The sequence below is a fragment of the Amblyomma americanum genome, chromosome 4 (assembly GCF_052857255.1).
Source record: "Amblyomma americanum isolate KBUSLIRL-KWMA chromosome 4, ASM5285725v1, whole genome shotgun sequence".
Taxonomy (NCBI): Eukaryota; Metazoa; Arthropoda; class Arachnida; order Ixodida; family Ixodidae; genus Amblyomma; species Amblyomma americanum.
The window spans coordinates 137178454-137201119 of NC_135500.1; the positions used below are offsets into that span (position 1 = coordinate 137178454).

General features: G+C 49.1%; 1 protein-coding gene across 1 annotated transcript in view; it reads left to right on the forward strand.

Moving 5' to 3' along the window:
• The window catches only part of LOC144128417 (myotubularin-related protein 13-like), a 145843-nt gene that overhangs the window by 56747 nt on the left and 66430 nt on the right, over nucleotides 1–22666 (forward strand). The window contains 6 exon segments of the mRNA XM_077661805.1: nucleotides 16601–17007; nucleotides 18642–18744; nucleotides 19429–19545; nucleotides 20524–20656; nucleotides 21377–21485; nucleotides 22414–22527. Coding sequence (XP_077517931.1) covers nucleotides 16601–17007; nucleotides 18642–18744; nucleotides 19429–19545; nucleotides 20524–20656; nucleotides 21377–21485; nucleotides 22414–22527 — 983 coding nt within the window.

Consider the following 22666-nt stretch of genomic DNA (forward strand, 5'->3'; position numbering starts at 1 on the left):
CGTCGGTTGTCATCTGATGAAGAACAGGCGTCGGCAGAAAGAACCTCCGGCTGGCCAGATGACATCACCTACCGCTGTCGACGCTACCCCGACGGCATCCTCCTCTCTCTCGGGCTCAACATGTGAAGGGGGCGTGTTCATGTGTGCGGTGGAGTGAGTTTGTGCGCCCAAGTTTCAGGCCACTCCCACCCCGGCAAGGGCGTCTTCAGGAGCGATATAAAACTCGACAGCGAGTGCAGTTGAAGAAACCCCACTTTTGATCTTTACACTTGTAAAAATGTAAATAAACCCACTCGTAATCTTCCTCCCATCACCCAACTCCTTTTACTCGACGGCAGTCCTGTCCTGGTGTTGATCGGAAAGGGCGGCGTCTTGACCGTGGTTCCGTCGAGCCGCGACCCCGATCCCCACCTTCAGCAGGCCTCCGTATTATTTTTGGCCGCACCTGTTAAACCTGACATCTGGTGTAATGTCAGCTCGTTCTTAGCACGAACAGGCTACAAAATTTTGCAGTGACACTTTTAGCGTATCGTGTTACCGTTACCGGAGTACCGGGAGCTCTTGCGCCATCAGTGCGCATGCGCAGATCGTCTTCAAGGTGCCAGATGGCGCCACGTACCGGGAAGCTGCGCGGACGCCGCATCGGGACCAATCGGCGCGTGCTCACTGGCGGTGGGCGGGCTCCTAGTACTCCGTTATCGGTAACACTGTATGGTGCGTTGGTATGCTAAATCTATAATATCACGGCCAGTGATCCACGTGCGGCGATTCACGCTAGTTCTAGCGTTTCGGTGTACCTCGAGCCTCGATCGTCTGCGTGGCGCTGCCTCAGTGCTACTCCGGGACTGTATGTATCCGCTGCAAGAACCTTGTCCAAGACTTGACCTTCATGTTGCGAATGGCGCGGAAAACGTTTTCGGCGAAAAAGCGATTCCAAACCGCGCGTGGTAATTCCAAGTGTTCACAGTGGCGAGTCGAAGAGGTCGCGCGGCAGGTTTTAGCCGATTCGTTACGCTGCGTTCCCCCAATTCCGAGCGCTCCACAACCGTAGCTAATGGACCGCAGTCGGGCCAAACGCACGACGTCTGCGACTCGCAGTAGGGCCCGGACCTAGCTGAGGAAAAGAAAGAGGCACCTTTCTTTTTTTTTTTTCCCCGGGCTCTGCGTCTTGTTGCCACCGGTTTCTTGATTGGTCGGCCATGTGTCAAAGCTGGCCCCGCAGTCTACTACGCTTAGCACGCCAGTTAAAGGTCGTTACCCGGGGGTCCCCCCTTGTTCGTGAGCATGTGCCTACTATGTAGGGGCTTTTGTGCCTACCTGCTTTTTGTCGTGCCCTTTGTTGTCCGTGAAGGGGGTAGCGACTGGGGCGGTTCCGAGAAGCACCATGTTGGGGGGGGGGGGGGGGGGCACACGTGGTGCGGGTCGCTTGGAGGGGACAAGGAACGAGCGCATTCATTGTTGTCGTTCACGATGCCCCTCCTGCACGTGCGACCTTGGCGAGGAGCTTTCTTTCGCACTGCGAAGGGTCCGCGGGGAGACAACCTTCAGTCTGTCTGTCTGTTGCTGCCAGGAAGAAAAGAAAGTGCACAGGCCTGCTCACTGGCTCAAGCCGAGCCACAATCGCTACCACGTGCAGATAGAAGGAGAGTTGGAAGATGGGATAGAAGACAGGATAGTAAAGACGCGCTAAAGACCCAGGCCGATCCCGGAGGTAGTGCAATACCGGGCCAACCGGTGGCGGGAGTGAAGCATTCTTCAAACTCTCCGCCACATTTCCAAAAATAAGTCCAACTTGGACCCGTAACAGATACTCCACGGGTCCGGACAATCGCTGCCTTACAACCTTCTGGCTTCTTCAACGGGTGTTCTCTGCTCACGCGCTCCTTGGAGGTTCTGCTCAGCAGCCACAAAGTTGGTGGTTGTCGTCTGCTGTGCGGCTGTAACTGTGAAATTGTGAAATGTGTTTGTTCTATTCCGGACCCTGGATGTCCTTGTTTGTCTAAAGCTTCCGCATGGTCTATTCTCTTTCTTAAGTCGTCCTTTCCTTCTCTATTTTGCCTAGCCGCTCTGATTTCTTCGTCCTGCCGTTTCCTTCGCGTACGGGGTGTCCTTCCGCCCGCTGCCCCGCCCGTAGGCTTCCCGCTTTTTCGGTCCCAATGCCTCTGCTCGGGCACTCCTTTTCTTGAGGCCCGTGTCGGTCTGCGCAGTGTCTCCTCGCTCCCCGGGTCTCATCCGTCGCGTTTGCGCTCTGCGGCTGGCGGCGCAGTTTCTCCTTGTGACGATTGCTCGTTTCTTCTGCCGCCCATCGCAGCCATTTCCGTCATTTGCGGGAGGCGGCATCGCTAGCATTGCAATGCGCGCGCTGGTCGGCGTCCTCCAGATGCCTGCTCCGCCTCTTCCCTCGGCGTTAAATGTGCGCGCGGGAGCTTCTTTCATGGCTGGCGATAAGGGGCGTCCAAGGCTCGCTTCCGCTCCTTAACTCGCTGTGGCATCGCGTGCCTTTGAGGCGCGCTGTTCACTTTTGTCGCCAACCGCCTGGGGGGTTGTCCGGCGGAAGCTCCCTCGATAGCCGGCCCCGTTGCCTCGAGCTTGCTTGATGCAGTGAAAGCTCGTTAATTGGAGCCCGCTTAATTCGAACTTCCGGTTTATACGAACTGATGCTAGTCCCGTCAACAGGTATAGTCTATGATTCGAATTGCGGATTTTTGTCTACAATCTACAATCGACTACGTAACTGCCGAGGTGACACAGTGTCTACGCTGTGGGCGCCGCGAACTTGGCTTCGCGTTAAAGCGAACTCGGGACGGAGATGAAGCGTCGTTTGACAGAAGCGTGGAATAGCAGCTGCGACCAGCCTCTTCTGTGGCGGAGGCGTTATCTCTCGGTGGCTAATGCGCGACGTGGCTAGAGGATTAGGCTACGGCGGCTTTGTTTCTCAAGTGGACGCGGTGTGCTGCACCGAGCGTCTGACAGCGTCCGGCTGTGTCCCTCTTGTAAGCACATTCCCAGTGTACAACTTTTTATGCGCGTAACACTTAGGCCGAGTCGCCTCGGGGGGTGGAGGCTGTTCGTCGTTTTTAGTGACGTCGACGTAGTGACCCATAGCAGGAGTGTACCGTCTATCTTCCTGTGTCCTCGCCGCTGTTTCTCGCACTGAAGTCCTCCGTGTTCAAAGCGCTACCGCCACCGTTCCCCACCTGCTGCTTGCAGTCGGTCTGTCTGTACGTGTACTCCGCATTGCAGTAGTTCGAAACAAAGCGAAATGTAGAGGGGGGGGGGGGGACGTTAGTTTTTTTTTTTTTTGGTTTCGATTCGTCGGATTCTTTCCGTGGCGGTCGAGCGAACGTGCGTGCTCCTCCCCCTCCCCCCCCCCCCTCCTTTTCTCGTCCTTTTCTCCCGATTATAATTCACCCCCTCTCTTCCTTGAGATTCTCCCACCGCAACACAGCTTTGCTCGCCCCGACGGTCGTGGCTCGGGGGGATGACCCACTCTCCGGCGGAGCAGGACGGGAGAGCGGGAGCGTGTCTCGTCGCTCTCTCCGTGACCGCGGCGGAGCTTGTTGCCGACGCGGTCACGGCACGCTTCCCCCCCCCCCCCCCCCCCCCCGCATTTTCATTAGGCCTCCTCCCCTCATCCTTCCTCCTTTTAAGGGGAAACAATGTAGCGGCGCGCGCGCGGGTGGGGGAATGCGATCCCTCCGTCGCTGTTGCCACCATCGGGTGGCTTGGCGTGATGCGGAGCACCGTGGAAGGCAAAGGAGCAGTGCACGGGGAAAGAGCGTCGTGGTGGTGGTAGTGGTTTTATTAAAAATAATAATAGAAAGGAAGGAAAAGATTTTTGCTAGCCCCGGCATCTGCCATCGATACTGAAGCACCTGAGCTGGGGCAGCGGAAATAAAGGACAGCAGGCAGAATGGAGAAATGAAATGAAAGAGGTGAGGGGACAGGAATAGAGGACAGGGGGAGAAGTAATATGTACAAACTATTTACACAATAAGTAATGTGTCCAGGTTGTGCGCGTGATTAGTTCATTTAAGAGCGTCGTTGCTGCTTTTGAATTCCGCGAGGGCAACGGCGCGGTCTTGGTTGACACGAGAAGCGAAGTGGTCTCACTTTCTCGGGCGATTGTCTAAACGGTCGTGTACGAAATGCCGTGCCGCGGCCATTGCTTTGTGTGACGCGTAGGCGTTGCCCGAACGCGACACCGACGCCTTGTACGGTTTGCTGCGAGAGCGCGAACAAAAGGCGACGGGGCGTAAGTTGATTCCAGAGACAAATGACGCGTTTTTTTTTTTTGCCGAGTGGGTCACGTGATATACATGTTCACCCGGGAGCAAGAATGACGTCTCTCCCACTCTTCTTCTTTCTCTCTCTAGTGACGAATTGTTATTGTTCTCAGTTACCCGGCGTATCTCACTGCCCGGGGTGTTGCGTAAAAACTAAATTAAAACACTGAGCGACAAGGAACATGAATAAGCGCCTCTGTTGCCACATTTTGAACCACTGTGAAGCCAGCCATCGTCCAACTGATTGGTTCACTATAGTCGAATGCAACTCAAGAACGAACCGGCTTTTCCTCGTCAAAGGCGACCCCTCTTCCAGCTAATGGCGTCGCCCGATTCTCATGATCCTGCTAGCGGAACAAAGCAGGGAGTGGCAGATGAAAGGGGATAGTCCCCTCCTTGCATTGCCACGCTAACAGGTCCACGAAAATCGCCCGACGCCATTGGCTGGAAGGGTTATCCTTTGTTGGGGAAAAGCCGCTTCGTTCTTGAGTCGTGAACTGAGTCTGGCCTTCCGAGGGCCAGCCAAACCTAAATCTGATCTGGATTCTCGCGCCCCCTACACTGTAAAGGTCCTGCGAATTGAGCCACCGGCACAATAGTCGCGGACGGAATGATACGAGCCACCCTGCGGCTTCCCAAAGTTTTCCCTTGCGTAGCGTAAGGGAAATGGAAATGTTCGGAGCCTTGATGCACAATGCTCATTTACTTGCATAAGTATCCAATGGCCATTAATATTCGCCAAGTAACGCGTGTGAAGAATTTGACTGCCTAAGCGTGGTGCATATCATTTTTTTTATTGTACATTCGCTTATAAAAGGTTACGGAACATTGGGACCATTAAAAAAATTCGATGAAAGCCCAGTTAAGTCTACCAGTAATTACCAAAAAACTGAAAGAGTGTCGTGAATGGTGTGTGTGGGGTAAATAGCGTTGCTTCACGATGGCTTTTTAAGTTGTTTTTAAGCCTTTTTTTTTTTGTGCGTCCTACTCCTAATGCCTCCACAGCGCAGCAACCTATAACCTTTGCCGCAGCGTTGCGAAGTCAGGGCGGCAAGCCCGTTAATCGAAGCCTGGTCGAAAACGAACAACGTGCGACTAGTTTGAAGCATTTCCAACGAAGAATATGGGAGATGGGGTAACGAAAGCCCCCACCTCCTCCGCGTCCTACGGGAAAACCGCAGCCACCTTGTCGTGCGGCCACCGTTACCCTGTGTCTTGTGCCACGGAGCTACTAGATCCGAGGGTTCATTCGCCGCCAACGCCGAGCACTTTCGAGGGTTGCTTTCTCGCTGTGGATTTCCCTGACGTGTTCTCCATCGCCACTGGGTACACAAGCCGATATCCACCAGTCGTTGTGCCAGCTTGTCCACATGTGCGTCTAGCCAGAATCCAGCGCACTGCAACGACGGGATGTTGGTCGGACTGCGCATCTTCTCGCCTATAGCCTACCTTTCACCGTGTAGTTTTAATCAGTCGATTCCTGTGTCCTGAGGCAGAATTAAACGTACTGAAATACGACAGAGTATTACTTTCTCTATCAGAATAAGTGCCCGCAAGTCTGTCGCCGTCCGGTGCGGAGCGGCGCGTGCGGCGGTGCGCTCAGCCGCAAAGCGCGGCTCGTCGTTGGTTCGTCGCCGTCATGCTCTAGGAATGCGGTCCGCGCTCGCGCTTTATCGACGCTGGTGTACGTACTACATACATAACGCGAGGCGGCCCCCGAAGCAGCAGCGAGTGCGGGCGCGGCCGCTTCTGGTTCTGCTCCTCCTCAATGGGGCGTGCGATGATGTGGCCTCCGCGCAGACCGAGGATCTCGTTCCGGCTCCTCGGCGTGCGTCGCGACCAACGATGGGCGCGCTTGCGTCTGTCGGCGGCCGTAACGACGACATCGTGTTCTGCTGGATGCTGCGAGCGCGGTCGTGAACCGGAACGGGTGTCGGCGCTGCCCGTCTCGGGCCACGCCTCGCGGCGTTGTAGCAGAGTTTGTTTTTCTCCTGTGTTTCTCTGTTGTTTGACTGATTGCGCAGTCAGAGTCAGACTTGCGTAATCTGCTTCGCAGACATCTAGCCGCAGCGATGTAAGTTCTAGAGGCATCGCTTGCGTAGGGTCACCTATATGTGGGCACGAGCCCTTTATCCGGGAAACCATGGGCTCCTGTCTTGCTCACAGGTTTATGGGGGTTTAACGTTCTTGCTCACGGGTTTATGGGTTTATGGTGGTTTAACGTTCCAAAGCGACTCACGCTATGAGGGACGCCGTAGTGACGGGCTCGGGGAATTTCGACCTCCTGGGGTTCTACTGACTTCGCACAGTACACGGGCCTCTAGAATTTCGCCTCCATCGAAATTCGACCGCCGCGGCATGGATCGGAGCCGCGTCTTTCGGGTCAGCAGCCGAGCACCATAACCTGGACTGAGCTACAGTGCTCTAGAACCTTGGGTTCTAGAGCACTGTAACTGAGCCACCGCGGCCGCTCCTGTCTTGTGTCCCGTTTGTCTGTCCTCCTCTCGTGCTGGCAAGCTATAGTTAATTTTTGGCGTGAACTAATCTCAACAAACTGTTGGAAATTAAGTGCTCGAAACGATTTTGTTTTACAGTGGTGGTGCTTATTAAAAATAGTTACAAATAAAGCGTCCCGGCCAGTGCCACTTAGTGTTCGATACCAATTAGTGTTTGTTTATTTGATTTTTCGGTTCGAACGCCATTCCGTGCACCGTTGTGAGAGCTGCTCTGATACGCCGCACCCGCCTTGCTTGAGGCGACAGGGGCGAGGCAGTTGTGCACATCTCACCCGACTGCCTCGCACGACCTTCGTTCTGTCTCGCGTCCTTGTCGCCTCGTAGGCGTCCGGGCAGCATTGCTAGCCGAGCCAGTACGCGTTGCCGGAACAGCGTGGGGTCCCATGAAGCCGAGGCATGGTACGGAAGGTCTGTCTCAATTCGACGACTTCCTTGCAAGTGCATTGTTTTCGCGAGAACACGTGCCTCGATTTTCGCGCTGTTCTCTGGATTCCTGAGCATTGAGCAGAATCGCTAGTTTAAATGTCTGTGCGGCGAAAAGGTTCTCCATCACCCACCTTCAAGGTAAACTTAATTACTCACGCACTGGCGCAGGTGTATAAGCGTGACTGCATCCCGGCACACTTTAATTGCGAAGTACAGTAGCCTCAGGGGAACGGACCTTGCACGTTCTGTGTGAGACCTCGTTTGAAGATTTCGCACGTAGAACTTTTATCCCAGATCAAAGCGAATTTCGCCGGCCCCCCACCCGTTACACAACGTTGTCTTGACAGCGTGGCTCTGTGCGCATGCGTGCGATCCCTTCCGTTCCCAGTGCCGAGAGGCACGAACTTTTTTGGCGAAAACGAATTTAATTGAAGCCACACTCCGCTCGCTTTCGGCTCAAAACTTTCCGCCCCCTTCCGTTTTCCTCAGGCACGAGTTTTGGATCTTGGACGTTTCAAAACGAATAACTCGGGAAAAGGAAGGGCTGGGGGACTGGGCGCGAGGCGCAACGGTTCATGCGTGTATTGAGTCACTCCATCGGACTAGCGAGGGCCGCGGCGCTAGTTTTCGGCCATGCGCGCAACGTGCGAAGCTGGGCGCAACGTGCGAAGCTGGGCGCAACGTGCGAAGCTGGGCGCAGCGGCGCGTGCGAGCCGTGCAGCTGGTGGCGGTTCATTGTGATTCACTTCGCATCGGCCCGAAGCGAGGCGCGGAACTCGCTCTCCCATCGGGCTCGTCTGCGAGCAGCTGCGTTGGCTTGCGAAAGCGTGTCTAGACGCTACGCGGTGCCGTTCGAATGAAATTTCGTCTCTTTGTTGTTGTTTTCTCTTTATACATTTTCTGAACGTAACCAGAATATTTTATTTCTCCTCTCTCAGAACCGTTGCTCGGCTTTGCTGTCTTGGGTTGCTGGCTTTCGCACGACGGGTATACGCTTCGCAGCTTCGATGATAGAATTATACTATATACTCCGTGACAACTTTTTCTGGCAATGAAGTGCATGCAGCCGAAACGCACCCTCTCTTCTTACTCACCGGAATATAATAGTATATTGTCAGTATTAGTCAGTTTATGGCATATTTCTGACTCCCTGTTTTCGAACTGGGAAACTGAAGGATAAGACGCTTTTATTGATTACGACGAATTTGCTAGGCGAAACGTTGGCTAGGCGCCTCTTGTTGCAAAAAGCGTTCATAGATGGTACTTCAATAACACTTCTGTTGGGCCTAGTTGGTGCATGGTGATACAGATGAACGATGTGCGCAAAACATTCGACGAACCACATACACGGGAGAAACACAAAAACTGGCGCAACTCCTTTTGTTGCGCCAGTCTGTTCATAGATGGTGCCAGCTACTACCAGCGATGGAGCGAAATTTCCGCGCAGAGAGCAACGCACCGTCATGCGGTAGAACTATTTCGCGGAATCACTTAGTTACGGACACCGGGCACCTGTAGCCTTCCGTTCATTGCCAGGAAAAGTTGCGGGACCGGAAAAAGAGTGCGCATGCGCACTACGCACCTCCGCTCTGCCACGATTACCGAGCGTGGCCGATTGAAACTGCTTGTCTCGTTGGTCTGTCGTGTCGATGCCGCGCATTTGAGCAATGCGGTGGAAATCGAGCACTCTGCAGGCTTGATTCTGTTTTCTCCTATCGCCCGCGGTCGTGTGTAAGCCCGAGCATGTGTATATGCTGTTGACTGCATATGCAAATGGAAAGTAGAGCTGAATCAGCGCCAGCGGCTTCGGTGTCGCGAACGGAGCGTTATCGTGCGAGGTTTTTCGTTTTCTAAACACCACTATCTATATCGCGTCTCACACGACACGAGGGTTTTGCACTTCACAGATGCCGGTTCTCTTCACTCGGGAACTCTGCTGGTTATCTGAGCCATATGCGTTTCGCACAACCCATGTTCGCGAGCAGACGCCCGCTGGACTTGTTCAACGTTTTCAGCTCGTGCCTTTGCTTCATAGAGTTGCGTTGCTATCGTTCTTTCACCGTGCAAGTTCCGAGAAGTGTGAAATTTGTGCATTTGGAAGTGCGCAGCTTCCGCGGAAAAGACACGGACAAATGGTGAGGAACGCGCACTATATACATGTATACAGCGCGCAATTTCAAACCGTTTTTGTTTCTCGGAAAGCAGCCAGCGATAGAGAGCGTTCAGCGTAAAATCCTAACAAAACCGAAACAGCGCAAAATTGAGCTAAATTGTGGGGGGGGTCATACATTATCGTGGGACTGTAAAAAGAATGAAAAATGAGCGGGAGCAGGTTTTTCTTTTTTTTTTCTTGGGGGGGGGGGGGGGGGGGGGGGGGGGCTGTTAAGGAAGTTTAGTTCTCCTTTGCGCTAGCAGTCGCGACTCACGGGACCTTTCACACTGTCCAGTTCGATATCTAACACAATTCGCCGTACCCGAAATGATTGTGAGCGGGTTTAAAAGTCTATGGAATTCTCGTTAGAGCAGCGCTCGTGTGACGTTCTGTCTGGGCTGGTTCCTTTAGTGATCTGAATTTAGTTGCGCAATTTGTTTCTGTGCAACTTCCTGTTCGTCCGGGCACTGTCCACCCCCACGAGGTGCCAAAGGCGCCTGGTTACATCGAATAATGTCCTGTATATTTAAGGCCCTTCGTTTAGGGCTAAAACCCGTTTGTACCCGATTCTTGCACCCCTAACATATTTATTAAAAATCGGGTTAAACCAGGGACCAGATTATACGTAAATGTCAATTAGGAAAATTGTCAAAAACTTGTCACAAAGGTGTCAATAAGCCTCGCTCCTATTAGTCGGTCGTGGCCGGCGGCCATATCGCTTTTTGCGTCATGGGTGGCTGCAGATGACGTCACGGATGTGGCAGAGGTGATGACATTGCACACCTAATTATGCAGCCGCTATTTGACAGTTTTTTGTCAGTTTTGAGCCCGTCAATTTGACCGTTGCCTTTGTGACAGAAAATGGCGACCAACCGCGAAGGAGGGCGCACGAAGACGGGTTTTGACTTGCCGGACGAGCTGTTTCGACGCATTTTTCGACTGCAGAAGTAGACTGTGGAGTGGCTGTTGAACTGGGAGGTTTGCGTGAGAGTGCGCTGTCGGTGCGGCGGCAGGTGCTGTGTGCACTGCGGTTCTTTGCCACGGGCGGCTTCCTGGCTGCCGTTGGTAGCGAGGCGCACGTCGGCATCGCACAGCCGACGGTGAGCAAATGCGTGCGGCAGGTATTGGAGGCAATTTGTAAAGTTAGTGCGCAGAAGGGGTGGGTTCCGTCGTCACCTCTTTGACACACAGCTACATATAAATAAGACACGCTTATAAGCCGGCAAAGCACTTTAATTTTCTCAGCAAATGGCACTTTGTGGTCGTCTTCTGTTTCCCAAGGGAAAAGAAACAGACAGCCACACGTCACGTGCTGCAACACCTCACCTTTTGGCATTTTTGTCATCGATCGAAAGAGCCGAAAAACACAGACTTCAACAAGTTGTCTTCGTCGATTTCGTACCAAGCGCTTCTTGCAAGTTCGCTCGGCAGGCACGTAGCCTTCACCGCATTCGTTCAAATTTTTCTACGCACTTAGGTCAATCGCACAGTAGCTTGACTTCAGACGCCGCGTAACAAACAATAAACACGGCGTAGAATCGGCTGCTTTTGTGCAAAGCGGCTTGACGTTTTACCGCCGTCAGCGCATCCCCGCGGCAGCAAAAGTTACCCACCAGCCAATTTAATAGCACGACTTCGAACGCTTTTTGTTTTGCTTAATATTTTCAAACTTCAAACAAAATGTTTTGGCAAAATAAAATATTGGTAATTTTCATCGTTGCTCATTTCTTATTTCGTTTAAAAAAAATTAAACAGACGGCCCCCCGAATGCTCTTGGGGCGCCGCCCTGCTGTAATTGGCTGATTCCTCGTTGCGTCACGTGGTGACGTCTCATCGTGTCGTCATTCTGACGTCACTGTCAATAACTTGTGACACAATTTGTCACAGTTGCGTAATCTGGCCTAGATTTATATCCGTAAATGCGCCTTCAAGAGAAGGTAATTTCTCAGTGCATTAAGATGGACACCTATGCGAAAATTAGCGGATATTATGCGGTTATACCAGAGGAACTGTCTAGTTAATTGATGCAACTGACGATTTTAAACTCATTTAACGCTTGTTTTTTATCTTATAATTTGTAGATAAGTTTGGAAAGTATGCGTGTTGATAAAGGTGAGGCTAAAACGCGGGTACTGATCGGACGTCTGACCAGGGTGGCGGCCAGGTGCAAAAAAATTTCGAGGGCGCTGAAGCTTCGCCTTTAAGAGCAGGACGCGACAGCGTGTTGCAGCATTGCCAAGGAACCCACGGAGCGCCATCGTCCTTGGGTGCGACTCCTTGCCCGGACAATTTAAGGAAAGGAAACATATCTTGGTGGACACCCGAACCGCGTCGCAAGGCAAGGAAAATGAAAATTTTTAAGGAAACGACTAATAATAATAATAATAATAATAGGTTTTTGGGGAAAGGAAATGGCGCAATATCTGTCTCATATATGGCGGGACACCTGAACCGTGCCATAAGGGAAGGGGTAAAGGAGAGAATGGAAGAAGAAAGGAAGAGAGAGGTGCCGCAGTGGAGGGCTCCGGAATAATTTAGACCACCAGGCGATCTTTAACGTGCACTGACATCGCACGGTGCACGGGCGCCTTAGCGTTTTGCCTCCATAAAAACGCAGCCGCCGCTCGATGTCCACATATATCGGTGGACACCCGAACTGGGCCTTAAGGGAAGGAAATTGAAATAATAATAATTGGTTTTTGAGGAAAGGAAATGGCGCAGTATCTGTCTCATATATCGTTGGACACCTGAACCGCGCCGTAAGGGAATGGATAAAGGAGGGAGTGAAAGAAGAAAGTAAGAAAGAGGTGCCGTAGTGGAGGGCTCCCCCTCCGGAATAAAATTGGTTTTAAGGAAAGAAAATGGCGCCTGTCTCACAATTCTCGCTGGACACCCGTACCACGCCGTAAGGGAAGGAACATCCCCTTCCCTTACGGCGCGGTTCAGGTGTCCACCGAGATGCGCCATTTTTCGCTCACGGCCAAAGACGCCGACGACACCGGCTTTTCTGCGACACGAGCTCCTTTAACGCTGTCGCGTTAAAAACGGGCGAAAATGGGTTTTACCCGAAATGAAGTGCCCTGGACCCGCGCGTGGGACCCCAGAGACAGACGAACGGTGCGCGCAGCGCGGGACGGAGGCAGTCGCCAACGAAAGGGCGCGTCGTCGTAAGGGAGGGGAAACAACAGAGCGAAACAATGAGGGCAAAAGACCGAGCATCAAAGCCGACGAGACGCGTATCGACGCGCTCTCGGGCGGCGGTTTTCTTCCCCTCTCGCTTTTTTTCCCCCTTTGTGTGTGTGCGTTTGTCTCGGAGGGGGAGCGACCGACCTTGGCTGTTTTGGTTTTGTGCTCCGTTGTCTATTCCCTCTCCACCGTGTGTGTGTTCGCGGGTCACCGGCTTCACCGCGGAGCAGCCCTGGCGGTCACATGTCGGTGCTTGCCTGCGTACATCGTTGGCTTCCGTTTGCTTTGCTGTTTGCTTTGCAGAATGTGGTTTGTTTCTTGCGGCGCCGGTTTTCCTTTGTATCCCGCACCAGCGCCCTCGTTCTCAGCCGTCTTGGTTTCTTTTTGGGTTCTGTCAGTTTGTGGTCAGCGTTTTTTTTTTGTCCTGCTTCATTGCATTCCTTTGTTCTTTTCTAGTTTTTCACCTCCTCTTCCTTTTTCTTTCTTTTCTCCAGCCACCCAAGACGACCATTCCATGTTGTGTGTCAGTAGTTTGTTTCCCCCACCTCGCCTCCCTTTCCATCCCCGGTTTCTCTTTCTGTCCCACTTTTTGAAAATGAAAATTGGTTTTGGGGGAAAGGAAATGGCTCAACATCTGTCTCACATATCGGCGGACACCTGAACAGGGCAGTATAAGGGAAGGGAGAAAGGAGGGAGTGAAAGAAGATAGGAAGAAAGAGGTGCTGGAGTGGAGGGCTCTGGAATAATCTCGACCACCTGGGGATCTTTAACACACTGACATCACACAGCTCACCGTGCCTTAGTGCCTTGCCTCCATCAAAACGCAGCCACGGCGTTGGGGTTGGAACCTGGGAACTCCGGATCTCCCACTCTTCCAATCTCTGTTTATGGTTAATGCTCTCCTACCTCACATACAGGCTGGTCTTGGTCCAAAGCACACTGTTAATATGTTCCTTACAGTTTAACTTTTTTTTTGCTTTGTCGCCACTTGGTTATCTTTTCTTTTCTTTAATTACGCTCATGGTTCCAGTGGGTTGTCCTACTTAGCATGGTGCAGACACAAGGTCCAGCAGGTCCTGCCTTGGTGGGCTGTACCAGATGATGTGAAAATCGTGCTCTTGTGGTTGATGTTGCGTTTGTGTGTGTACAACATTGCATTATGCTCTGATAGCTTCAGAAGCAAGCGTATGCAGTGTTCAGTGCTATAAGGCTACTAGAGTTTCAACATTTTTAAACAGCTCTATTTGGTACCTATATTTAGCTACTGTACCTGTGCTTAGAGCAGTGGCGTAGCCAGAAATTTTGTTCGGGGGGGAGGGGGGGGTGGCTCATGTTGCAGGACGGCCTCCTCATAGAAGTTGTGGAAGGATCAAACGCAACAATAATAACTGCATTGCCATTGCCATTGAAAACGCCATTGTCTATTAGATAATGCTGTGCACTCTCTAGACAAGTGAAATTGCCATTGACAATGCTATTGTGTATTAGATAACGCTATGCACTGTCTATACAAGTGAAGTATGTATTTTTAAAATAAAAGAATGTATTGGTATGTCTTAAAAATCATGGCAGACATGATTACAAAACATAAAACTGAGCAGGGGACACAACACAGGAGAGAAGGGAACAGGACGAGCTCGTCCTGTTTGCTTCTCTTCTGTGTCTTGTCCCCTGCTCAGTTTTATGTCTTGTTATCATGCTCGTCCTGTTTGCTTTTCTGTGTCTTGTCCCCTGCTCAGTTTTATGTATTTAATAAGTAAAGAAAATATCACACGGAGTCTAGAACTATATCGGTCCGGAACTAGCAAAGAAGTGCATGCCGCTGACATGAGAAACGTAATCTTAGTGGCGCTGTCCTTCGTTCCAGTGTACTGCACAGCAGCAGCTGTCACCAGTCATGTATTGCGAGTAATTGCACCGAAATTTTAGTTGCAACAGCGAGCCACCGATAGGCCCTTGAAAGTTTGTGCTAGGATGGGGCCCCTTGCGTTGCATGACTCCAGGTGCATGGGCGCTGCCACGAAATCCAACCCGAGTTAGCAATGTTCGCGCCAAAATATCTTTTCTACTCTGAAAAAGACACTGTAGGTGACAAAATCCAGAATGACTTCCAGCGCCGGGGGTTGTTTTTGTCAGCGGTGCATGACAGTTCGAAAAAGAAAAAATTTGGGGGGGGGGGGGGGCTGAAGCCTCATAAGCCTCCCCCCTGGCTACGCCCCTGGCTTAGAGTGTGCAACGGTGCACCAATGCCCCAAGGGTTCAATCTAGCGTACAGCAGGCTCTGTAATTGCAAAGTGAGAACGGCTTATCACTCTGTGTTAACCCTGGATATTAGCCTGTACTGTCATGCATCGTTAATATGGACCCCTTGGTTTCCAAGCGAAACTACATAAAGCGAGTTCATAATAACGAATTGTGCAGAAAAAAAATGTTGAAAACGCTTCATGACTAAGGTACGCTTCTGTGCATACTGACCAGCAGTGAAGACAAATTCTTAGGAGCTCCAAGTGTAGTATCCTAATAGTCATTATCTTCCAAATAATGTGGCGTAGTATGGGCCACCTAGTGGTCCATCAGAGGTGTGATGGTGGATCTCCTACTACGATTTTCCACACTCTAGGCACCGCTAGTACATATCTGTGCTCAGTCGGCCTCAACCTAGCAAAACCTGCAGACAGCGTATTCATGCAATGTGACAGAAGGTAATGTGCGTCGTCCAGTAAGTTGGCAGTATAAAGCAGGAAACAACAAAAAATTAGGCTATTGCTCAAACATTTGTGCTTTTGCTTTGCCTTTCCTTGGTTCCATGCACTCGTAATATAGGAAAAGAAATACCTGTCTAGGGTAGTCAAGGTTTGTTCTCATCACTGTCCATATTAATGCGACAAAAACACATGGTCCTAAATGGCCGGGTTCTATGCATTTTCACCCTGTCCATTATTGGGACATTGAGTTTCCATATTAACGAGGTGTAAAGGCATTGAAAAAGTTTGGTCTCCAGAAAATTTCTGTAATTAAAGTTGTCCGTATTAACGGAAAACGACTCTATTAGTGTGACATCATTAGCAGCCGCAGGCTATTGAGGTATTGTGGAAATAATGTAAGCAGCCGTGTTTTTTGTGCTACACAATTGTTTTCGGTCCTGAAGAAGTGCACACTCTGCAACTAATGATGATTTGCATTCTCACTGTTATTAGTACTTGCAAAATTAATCTACACTGAGGGTTTTCATTTTGGCTAGAGGGGCATAACCAGGAAAGTTACGAGGCTTACCTTCCTAGGGCTACTTCTGTTTAAACCAGTAATGTTAAACATGTAGTGTACTTTGTGTACTTTGTATTTGTGTTCTGTTAATGTAGACGATAATATACGGGCACCTTTCATCAGCCTGCAGGAATCTTGCTAATAGAAATGCTTCCTGTTTACTAGCACATATGCACATACATCATTAGACTTAGTGATTCAAATTACATCCAAGCCTGATTGCTGAAATTGCCTTTTCAATCTCTTTTGAGCATTACCACAGTGAGATGCCAACAAACTCAATGGACAACCTAATGGACGTGTTATTGTTTTGGCTATTAGCACAGTAATTTGCTTATGAAATCGCACCCTGCTCTCACTTGCTGCCACTTGCAGCTGTTATTACATGGTACACCACCACCAGAAATGTAGCATGACCACGTTCTTCTTAAACACTAAATACCTATGATGATGTTTTGGGAATGATATTTTTGATTAGCAATAAATGCTTATCTAACGTAACTTTGAAATTAGTTCTCTGGCAGTAAATGTCAAAACTTCTGCCAGGTTGGCCACTGGTGGTGGTGGAAGGCTGCAGCCTGTCCTATTTGCTTTTTGTCTTTATGCCTGTGAATACAAGTAATGAGAGAATGTTTTTTTTTTTTTTTATGGGAATAGTGCAGTCACTAAGAAGATTTATGTGCTTTATTGCAGTAAGATATCTGGGGCCACCTTTTGGGTGATGCTGACATCGTTTGTCAATTCCTTTCCTGTCTTCTGCACTGGTGCAGGGAGTGGGCTGAGCAGTGGGCGCATCGAGCAGCGCTTTCCCGAGGAGGACTGGAAGGACACACCTTTCATCGAGGGCATCGAGTCCTTCTGCCAGCCGCAAGGATGGGCCTTGGTCACGGCGCGTCGCCAGCCAAGCTTCTTTGTGGCCGTTCTCACCGACATCGACGCACAGCGGCACTACTGTGCCTGCCTGGCCTTCAACGAGCCAGTGGCCCTGACGCCCGCGGCGCTGCAGCGTCGGCGCCCCGACGAAGAAGACGAAGATGATGAGCAAGATGAGCTGGCTGCCACAGCAGCAGGGCTCAGTGGCGGGGGCACGGGCACGCTGGTGCAGCACCACTCGCTCATGTATGCGCCCAAGTGCCTGGTGCTCGTCTCACGCCTTGACTGTGTTCCGGCCTTCAGGGTGAGCATGTGCTCTCAACAGTTTGCGCTGGACATACTGCAAGAATGTATTTGTGGCCAGCTAACCTACGCAGTTTTGTTATGTCTTTCTCCCTCTCAAAAGTTTGCAGGGCCTTGCAACATACTTTTGAAATTCACTCCTAGGATTGCCGTTGCTGCCCTTTTTAGGAATACTGAAGTCAGTTTCGATTATGACTGTATGTTGTAGCACCTTTTTTGCAAACTTACGTTTGCCTTAGTTTTTTTCTGAAACGTAGACATGTTGTTAATTCTTTGGCAAATCTGTCACTGCTTACATGGACTGCATAGAGTGTAGTGATAAAGCAAGCGTCATATTAGTCGGGATGGCGTGAGTGTGCTGGGGTGTGAAATGTTCCACTCTCCTGTTGTTTATTTCCTTTATCTGAATACGTCAGTTAAGTGTACACATGTTCCAAATGCTTAATTAAGCAGTATCTTGTAATGTTAGTAAGGCTGATATGACTGAGCTAAGCCAAGTAGACTGCTTCTATCGCAAGGATTACTATTGGAAACTTTCCCATAAGAGCCCATCAGAGTTTTAGTATAGCCTTTTTTTTGTTTTCTGTGTCAGTATGAAGCTAATAGTGAAGCCTTTCTGTTACTTGTGGTCACTCCAGATAACAGTAAAGTGCAATTATACGAGACATAGCAAAAGTAATACTAGTGTGATGCCATACTGAGATTTCAAAACTGAAGTGTGATTACTGTGATCATTACACAGAGTCGTTTTATTTTTTTTTTTCTGGGGAGGATCATGGGGTCCAGTGCTACAGCACCCATGCTCACAGGTAGTACAGTGGCCACAAACACCTGCTCAAACCCACTGAAGGAAGAAAAATCTGTATCCAACTGTTCTTCTGAAACAGCTTAGGATTTGAGACAGATGGGTTATACCTCCTCCACAACAATGGGGTTCACATACTGGTTGAGCAACACTGTCAGCAACTGGGGAGCTGCTGTACACTTCCTGCACGCTGTACTCACTTGACATCACATCCTCAGACTTTTATCTTTGGTTCATCTTTATAGATGTGCAAAGTGTGCAGTTATGGAACAATTGCGGGCTTTTCATGGTGGTGCATGTGTGGCTGTACACTGTCTGAATTTGTTCTCCAAGCTATTTACGCTTTTTTGAAGTACTAGCAGAAGTGCATCGAGATGGAAGAGATTTTTTAGAGCAGTGAAACTACAGTTATTTCAACATTTTATGTAAGAACCGTTGAAACAAGTAGTTCCGGCTAGCTTCTTGTACCATGTATCTAGGTTAGCTGCCGCCGAACCTTGTCCTGTAGTTTGCTTGACTAAAAGCTAGTTATGGTACTGTGTTTTTTTTGTTTTTTTTTTTGCAGGCAGTAGCTGGTTTTATTTGTATGGTAGGGTTTAGTTTAGAATCCAGCAATTACTCTTGATTGAATGAAAGCGACTCACTTTTTGCTGGCAACTAGTGCTAAAAAAGAGAGAGAGAGAGAGGAAAAGACACAAAGTCAAAGGTGGAGGAAAATGCTGAACTACTCGATCCTGATTGCCACTTGCTTCTTTTTTTTTTTCCACCTCCTCCCATTCCGGTTGGCTCTGCGTTGTTATCCTACTCCACATCCCGGTTGGTGGAGCCAGAACTGCCTAGGCATCATCTACACAGTGTACATAGACAATCTGCCGGTCCAGATTGAAACCCTCGTGGGCAACATCCTCGGTTGTGTCCAGGTGCCAGCACCAGGTGACCACCATTTCTTGGATTTTCCATCCTTTTTTATCTTGTTATTCTTTTTTCTTATGCCACTGTGATGATCATATCTATCACATCTGCTTTCTTTGCAATGATCCAGCTAGCCGAACAAGTTATACTGCCTTTCCTTTGCTTTGTCACTTTATCTCTCTCTCTCTGTTTATTCCTGTTCTTATCCCTTTTGTTTGCTTTCTTCTTTTTTGCATGGCCATTCTTTTGAATGGGGCCAATCGTAGCCTTTTTGATGGAACTTCATGCTAGGTGAAAGAGACACTCTTTGGGTTTGCTTTTTTAGGTTTAGAGATTTGCCCGTCCGTATTCCTAGCAGTCCTCACCAAATGACTACCATAGGATGTGAAGTGATATGTACACGTAAACGTATTGCTTGAGTTGCACAAATTCGGCCAGTGGCAGGATGCAGTTAGGCGCACTTCAAAGCGTCTTTATGCATGCTACACGTGGATGGTTGCCTTTCTGCTCGCCAGATACCGCCAGCATTCATCTTGCTCGAAGCATCTCTGACATACAGTCTCGGTCGCATCACCCTTGAGGGCAATTTCTGCTCCTGTGCAACCTGTCTCTGCAGTGTCCGCGCATGCAGCTATGGCAAGCAATGCACATTTTATTGGTGAATGTCCCGCGCCTTTACGAGCTTGTTCTCTCTCTATCTCCCAGGGGGCCCCCAGGTGCGTTTCTCCATTGGAGCAGGTGACCGGCAGGCGTTGCAACCTCCGCTCAGTGCTCTGCTCCCCATAACCTCTTGTATTGTCTACGAGCTCTTCCAGCAGCTGGGTACGATTACTGTGTTCCTCTGTACGCCTTGCAAGTTATGCACACTGTTTTGCATAATCATCAGTGGCATCATTTATGAAGTGTAAGAAGTGACTGCTTTGCATGTCATGAATTCATAGCCCTGCCAACAATTGTTTGGACATGCATGTTTTCACATGCACACCTTAATGATTTTAAGGGGTTCTGGGAATAACTCCATCCACCATCCAGTTTATGTTCTTGGTTACAATTTATGTTTTGGCTTTTTCTGGCACTGTCACCATCTGTTGGACAGTGAGAGACGTATTTACTGCAAAAAACTTTGGAGCTGAAAATGGAACGGATCTTCTAGTCGCGTGATTCGAATTTGTGGCGTTGATGATGATATTGAGGCTATGGTTTGTGATCAATGACAAAAAAAAAATGTGTTGATGCCTTTGCAGTTTAGTTCTGAGAATGCGTGGTGGCAGCAATACCCTTGTTTCATTTTTTGTCCTTTTCTATCCCGTAAAAGCCCTGCTTTCAATAATAGTGGTCTCTTTGTCACTAGAACACTGCAGTCAGTCGACTGGCCCTCAGTATTCCTTCAATGAATGCTTTGGAAGTACCAGTTTGTTATGGAGGAATTGCCTGAATTTTTTTTACATGCTGGCAGGTTTTTTTCAATAAAACAGGATGGTGCTATCAGCCCTGAAGCGCTGACTGATCCCCTCAGAAAATGAGTTTTGCTATTAAGGTATTTTGCAGGCCTATGTGGAGTCTTAGGGGTCAGCCCAGTAATAATACATATATGGTGTCCATGATATACAGCATACATTTTTTAATTGTTTTCAGTATATATCATGAATGATAGGCTCTACATTGGATGCGGTGCATTCTCATAAAAGCCCTATAGTAACACCATTGCAGAATAGTGCTACTTGTTGTAATTTATCAGTTGAGGTTTTTTTTTTATAGACAGGCGTAAGCAGTCATACACCTTGTATCTCTACTGCCCAGGTATTCACAATGTTGTCACGCTCTTCTGCGCTGCCATGACGGAGCTGAAGATTCTCTTCTACTCTCGGAGCTACTGCCGTCTTAACGATGCTTGCTCGGCACTTACTAGCCTCATGTTTCCTTTCAAATACAGGTAAGGCCTCCTCCTGCTCTTAATTTAGTAGCTGTGGCTCTAACTTCTAAAATCTTGTGACATTGCCCAATAATTATTTGAAACTGTTTTTACTGTTTTTGCTGGTTTATATAACATCATCACTATAGGGGAAAAGTTTTCTGATGTTCTAGAATATAGCTTAATATACTCTCTGAGGATACTTCAGTTTTTGTTATTTGTGTTTTCTTTTTCATGCATGGGTGATTGCAGTCAGTTTGTGAACTTAATTTAAAATATTTTATGTTCCTCAGCAGAGGCTATGGCATCACATGTCTACTGCAACTAGGCAACTAGGTGTTGCAGCCAGCTGTCAATGTTTCGACATGTGGACTTGTCATTGTTAGCGTCAAGGCATTAGTAGTCATCCTTGGCGTGGCTTATAAGTGCCCTGCGCCTCTAGGGAAAGGGATATGAGGTCATGGCGGCACTTAATCTCTTAGTTATGGTGGGAAGAAAGTGAGAAAGATGTAATGGAAATAGTAGCGGAGGCATGGATAGGGATGGGCTAGTCAAGCTGAGAGAAAGGAATATCAAGCACCAAGAAGAAAGGCACAAAGAATAATGGTGAAGGAAGGTGCTCTGAAGGGTTGGATGTCCATTCCCTACTGCATATGTAACTTAAAAGGAAACTTGCTGTGTCGTCACCAATGAACATGTCGCACTTCTTTCCTCGCATGACATGGCACTTCGTCCATGCAGCCATGTGTACATACCCTTACTTCCGGCAAGCCTGATTGAGTTCCTCAGCACACCTACACCATTCATCATGGGTGTCCACTCTTCCCTTCGCTCTGAAGTGGCAGAGCTGGTGAGCCCCGCCTGTTTTTATGGTACTTGTACGCACATACTATGAATCGTGGTGCGTACTAATGGGGGTCAGTTACTTGCATGCGAATGTGCTGGTTATAGAGTGCTGTCAGTGTCAGTAGAGCTCGGAAAGTCTACTTGCAGAGGCCCAGATTGCTTCTGTTGCTATGCTGGCTTGGTAAGCTGATAATATTGCTGATTTGGGTGGTTGAATGATCATAACAATTAATGTGAGCCTGCAAGCAACACAAGACATTAATTTATTACAGTGTTCTCTTGAATACAGTGTGGAAACAAAAACGAGACGAAACCAGCTGGTTAGTGTCAATTTACATTCAGTAGCAGTGAATATTTTGTGAGGTGACTACTGATGGCAGCCTCAAAAACTGCGCCGCCTTAAACATCGGCGATGGAGCAGGGAAGGTGTTCCGTTTGGTGCTTGTGTCTGGCACAAAGTTATCAAAGAGCAAGTCATTATGGTATCACGAGTCAGAAACTGGTGATTACCATTCCAATGGCAGATAACGTGATGGTTTGAAAGGAATTCTCATTTCTGCGTTGCATCATGAAAAAGCATATAATTTTCACCTGTTCTGGTCTTGTAGTACGAGGTTTGAGCAAAAAAATTATTTCGTTTTGAGCTTATCTTGTATTTGCGGCACTGGGTTGGTCTCTAACCAAAACGTGTAGAAGCATGTGTTGTACCTTTGATTAGTATTTGGCATAAGATTAATTGGAAGTATATATTGCAGCTTGGCGAAAATGGTGGCAGAGTATCCACACATCTAATTAGCATTATTTGCTGTGCAGTTTACATGAAATGTCATATATGTGCCCAACATATTTACTCTGTGTGCTACACTTGGTGCTGAGATAGACCATCAAGTTCCTTTAATGCGTGCCTGTTTCTGTTGTTGGGTTCTTCACAGCTGGACGTCCTGCTCGTGGACCTGGACGGAGGCTCGGTGCTGGTGCCTGAATGTGTCACGGTGTCTACACTGCCTGAGCCCCTTCACTCACAGCTGTACACACAGCTCTGTATGGTGGGTGTCACACTGCTCACCTCACTTGTTCACATTGTCACGTAAACAATAAGTGGATGGTTCTGTATTCTTGGGAATGACTCCTTTCATTCAGTGTACTCGTGCTAGGAAAACAAGGAAAGCACCTTAGCATAGAGTG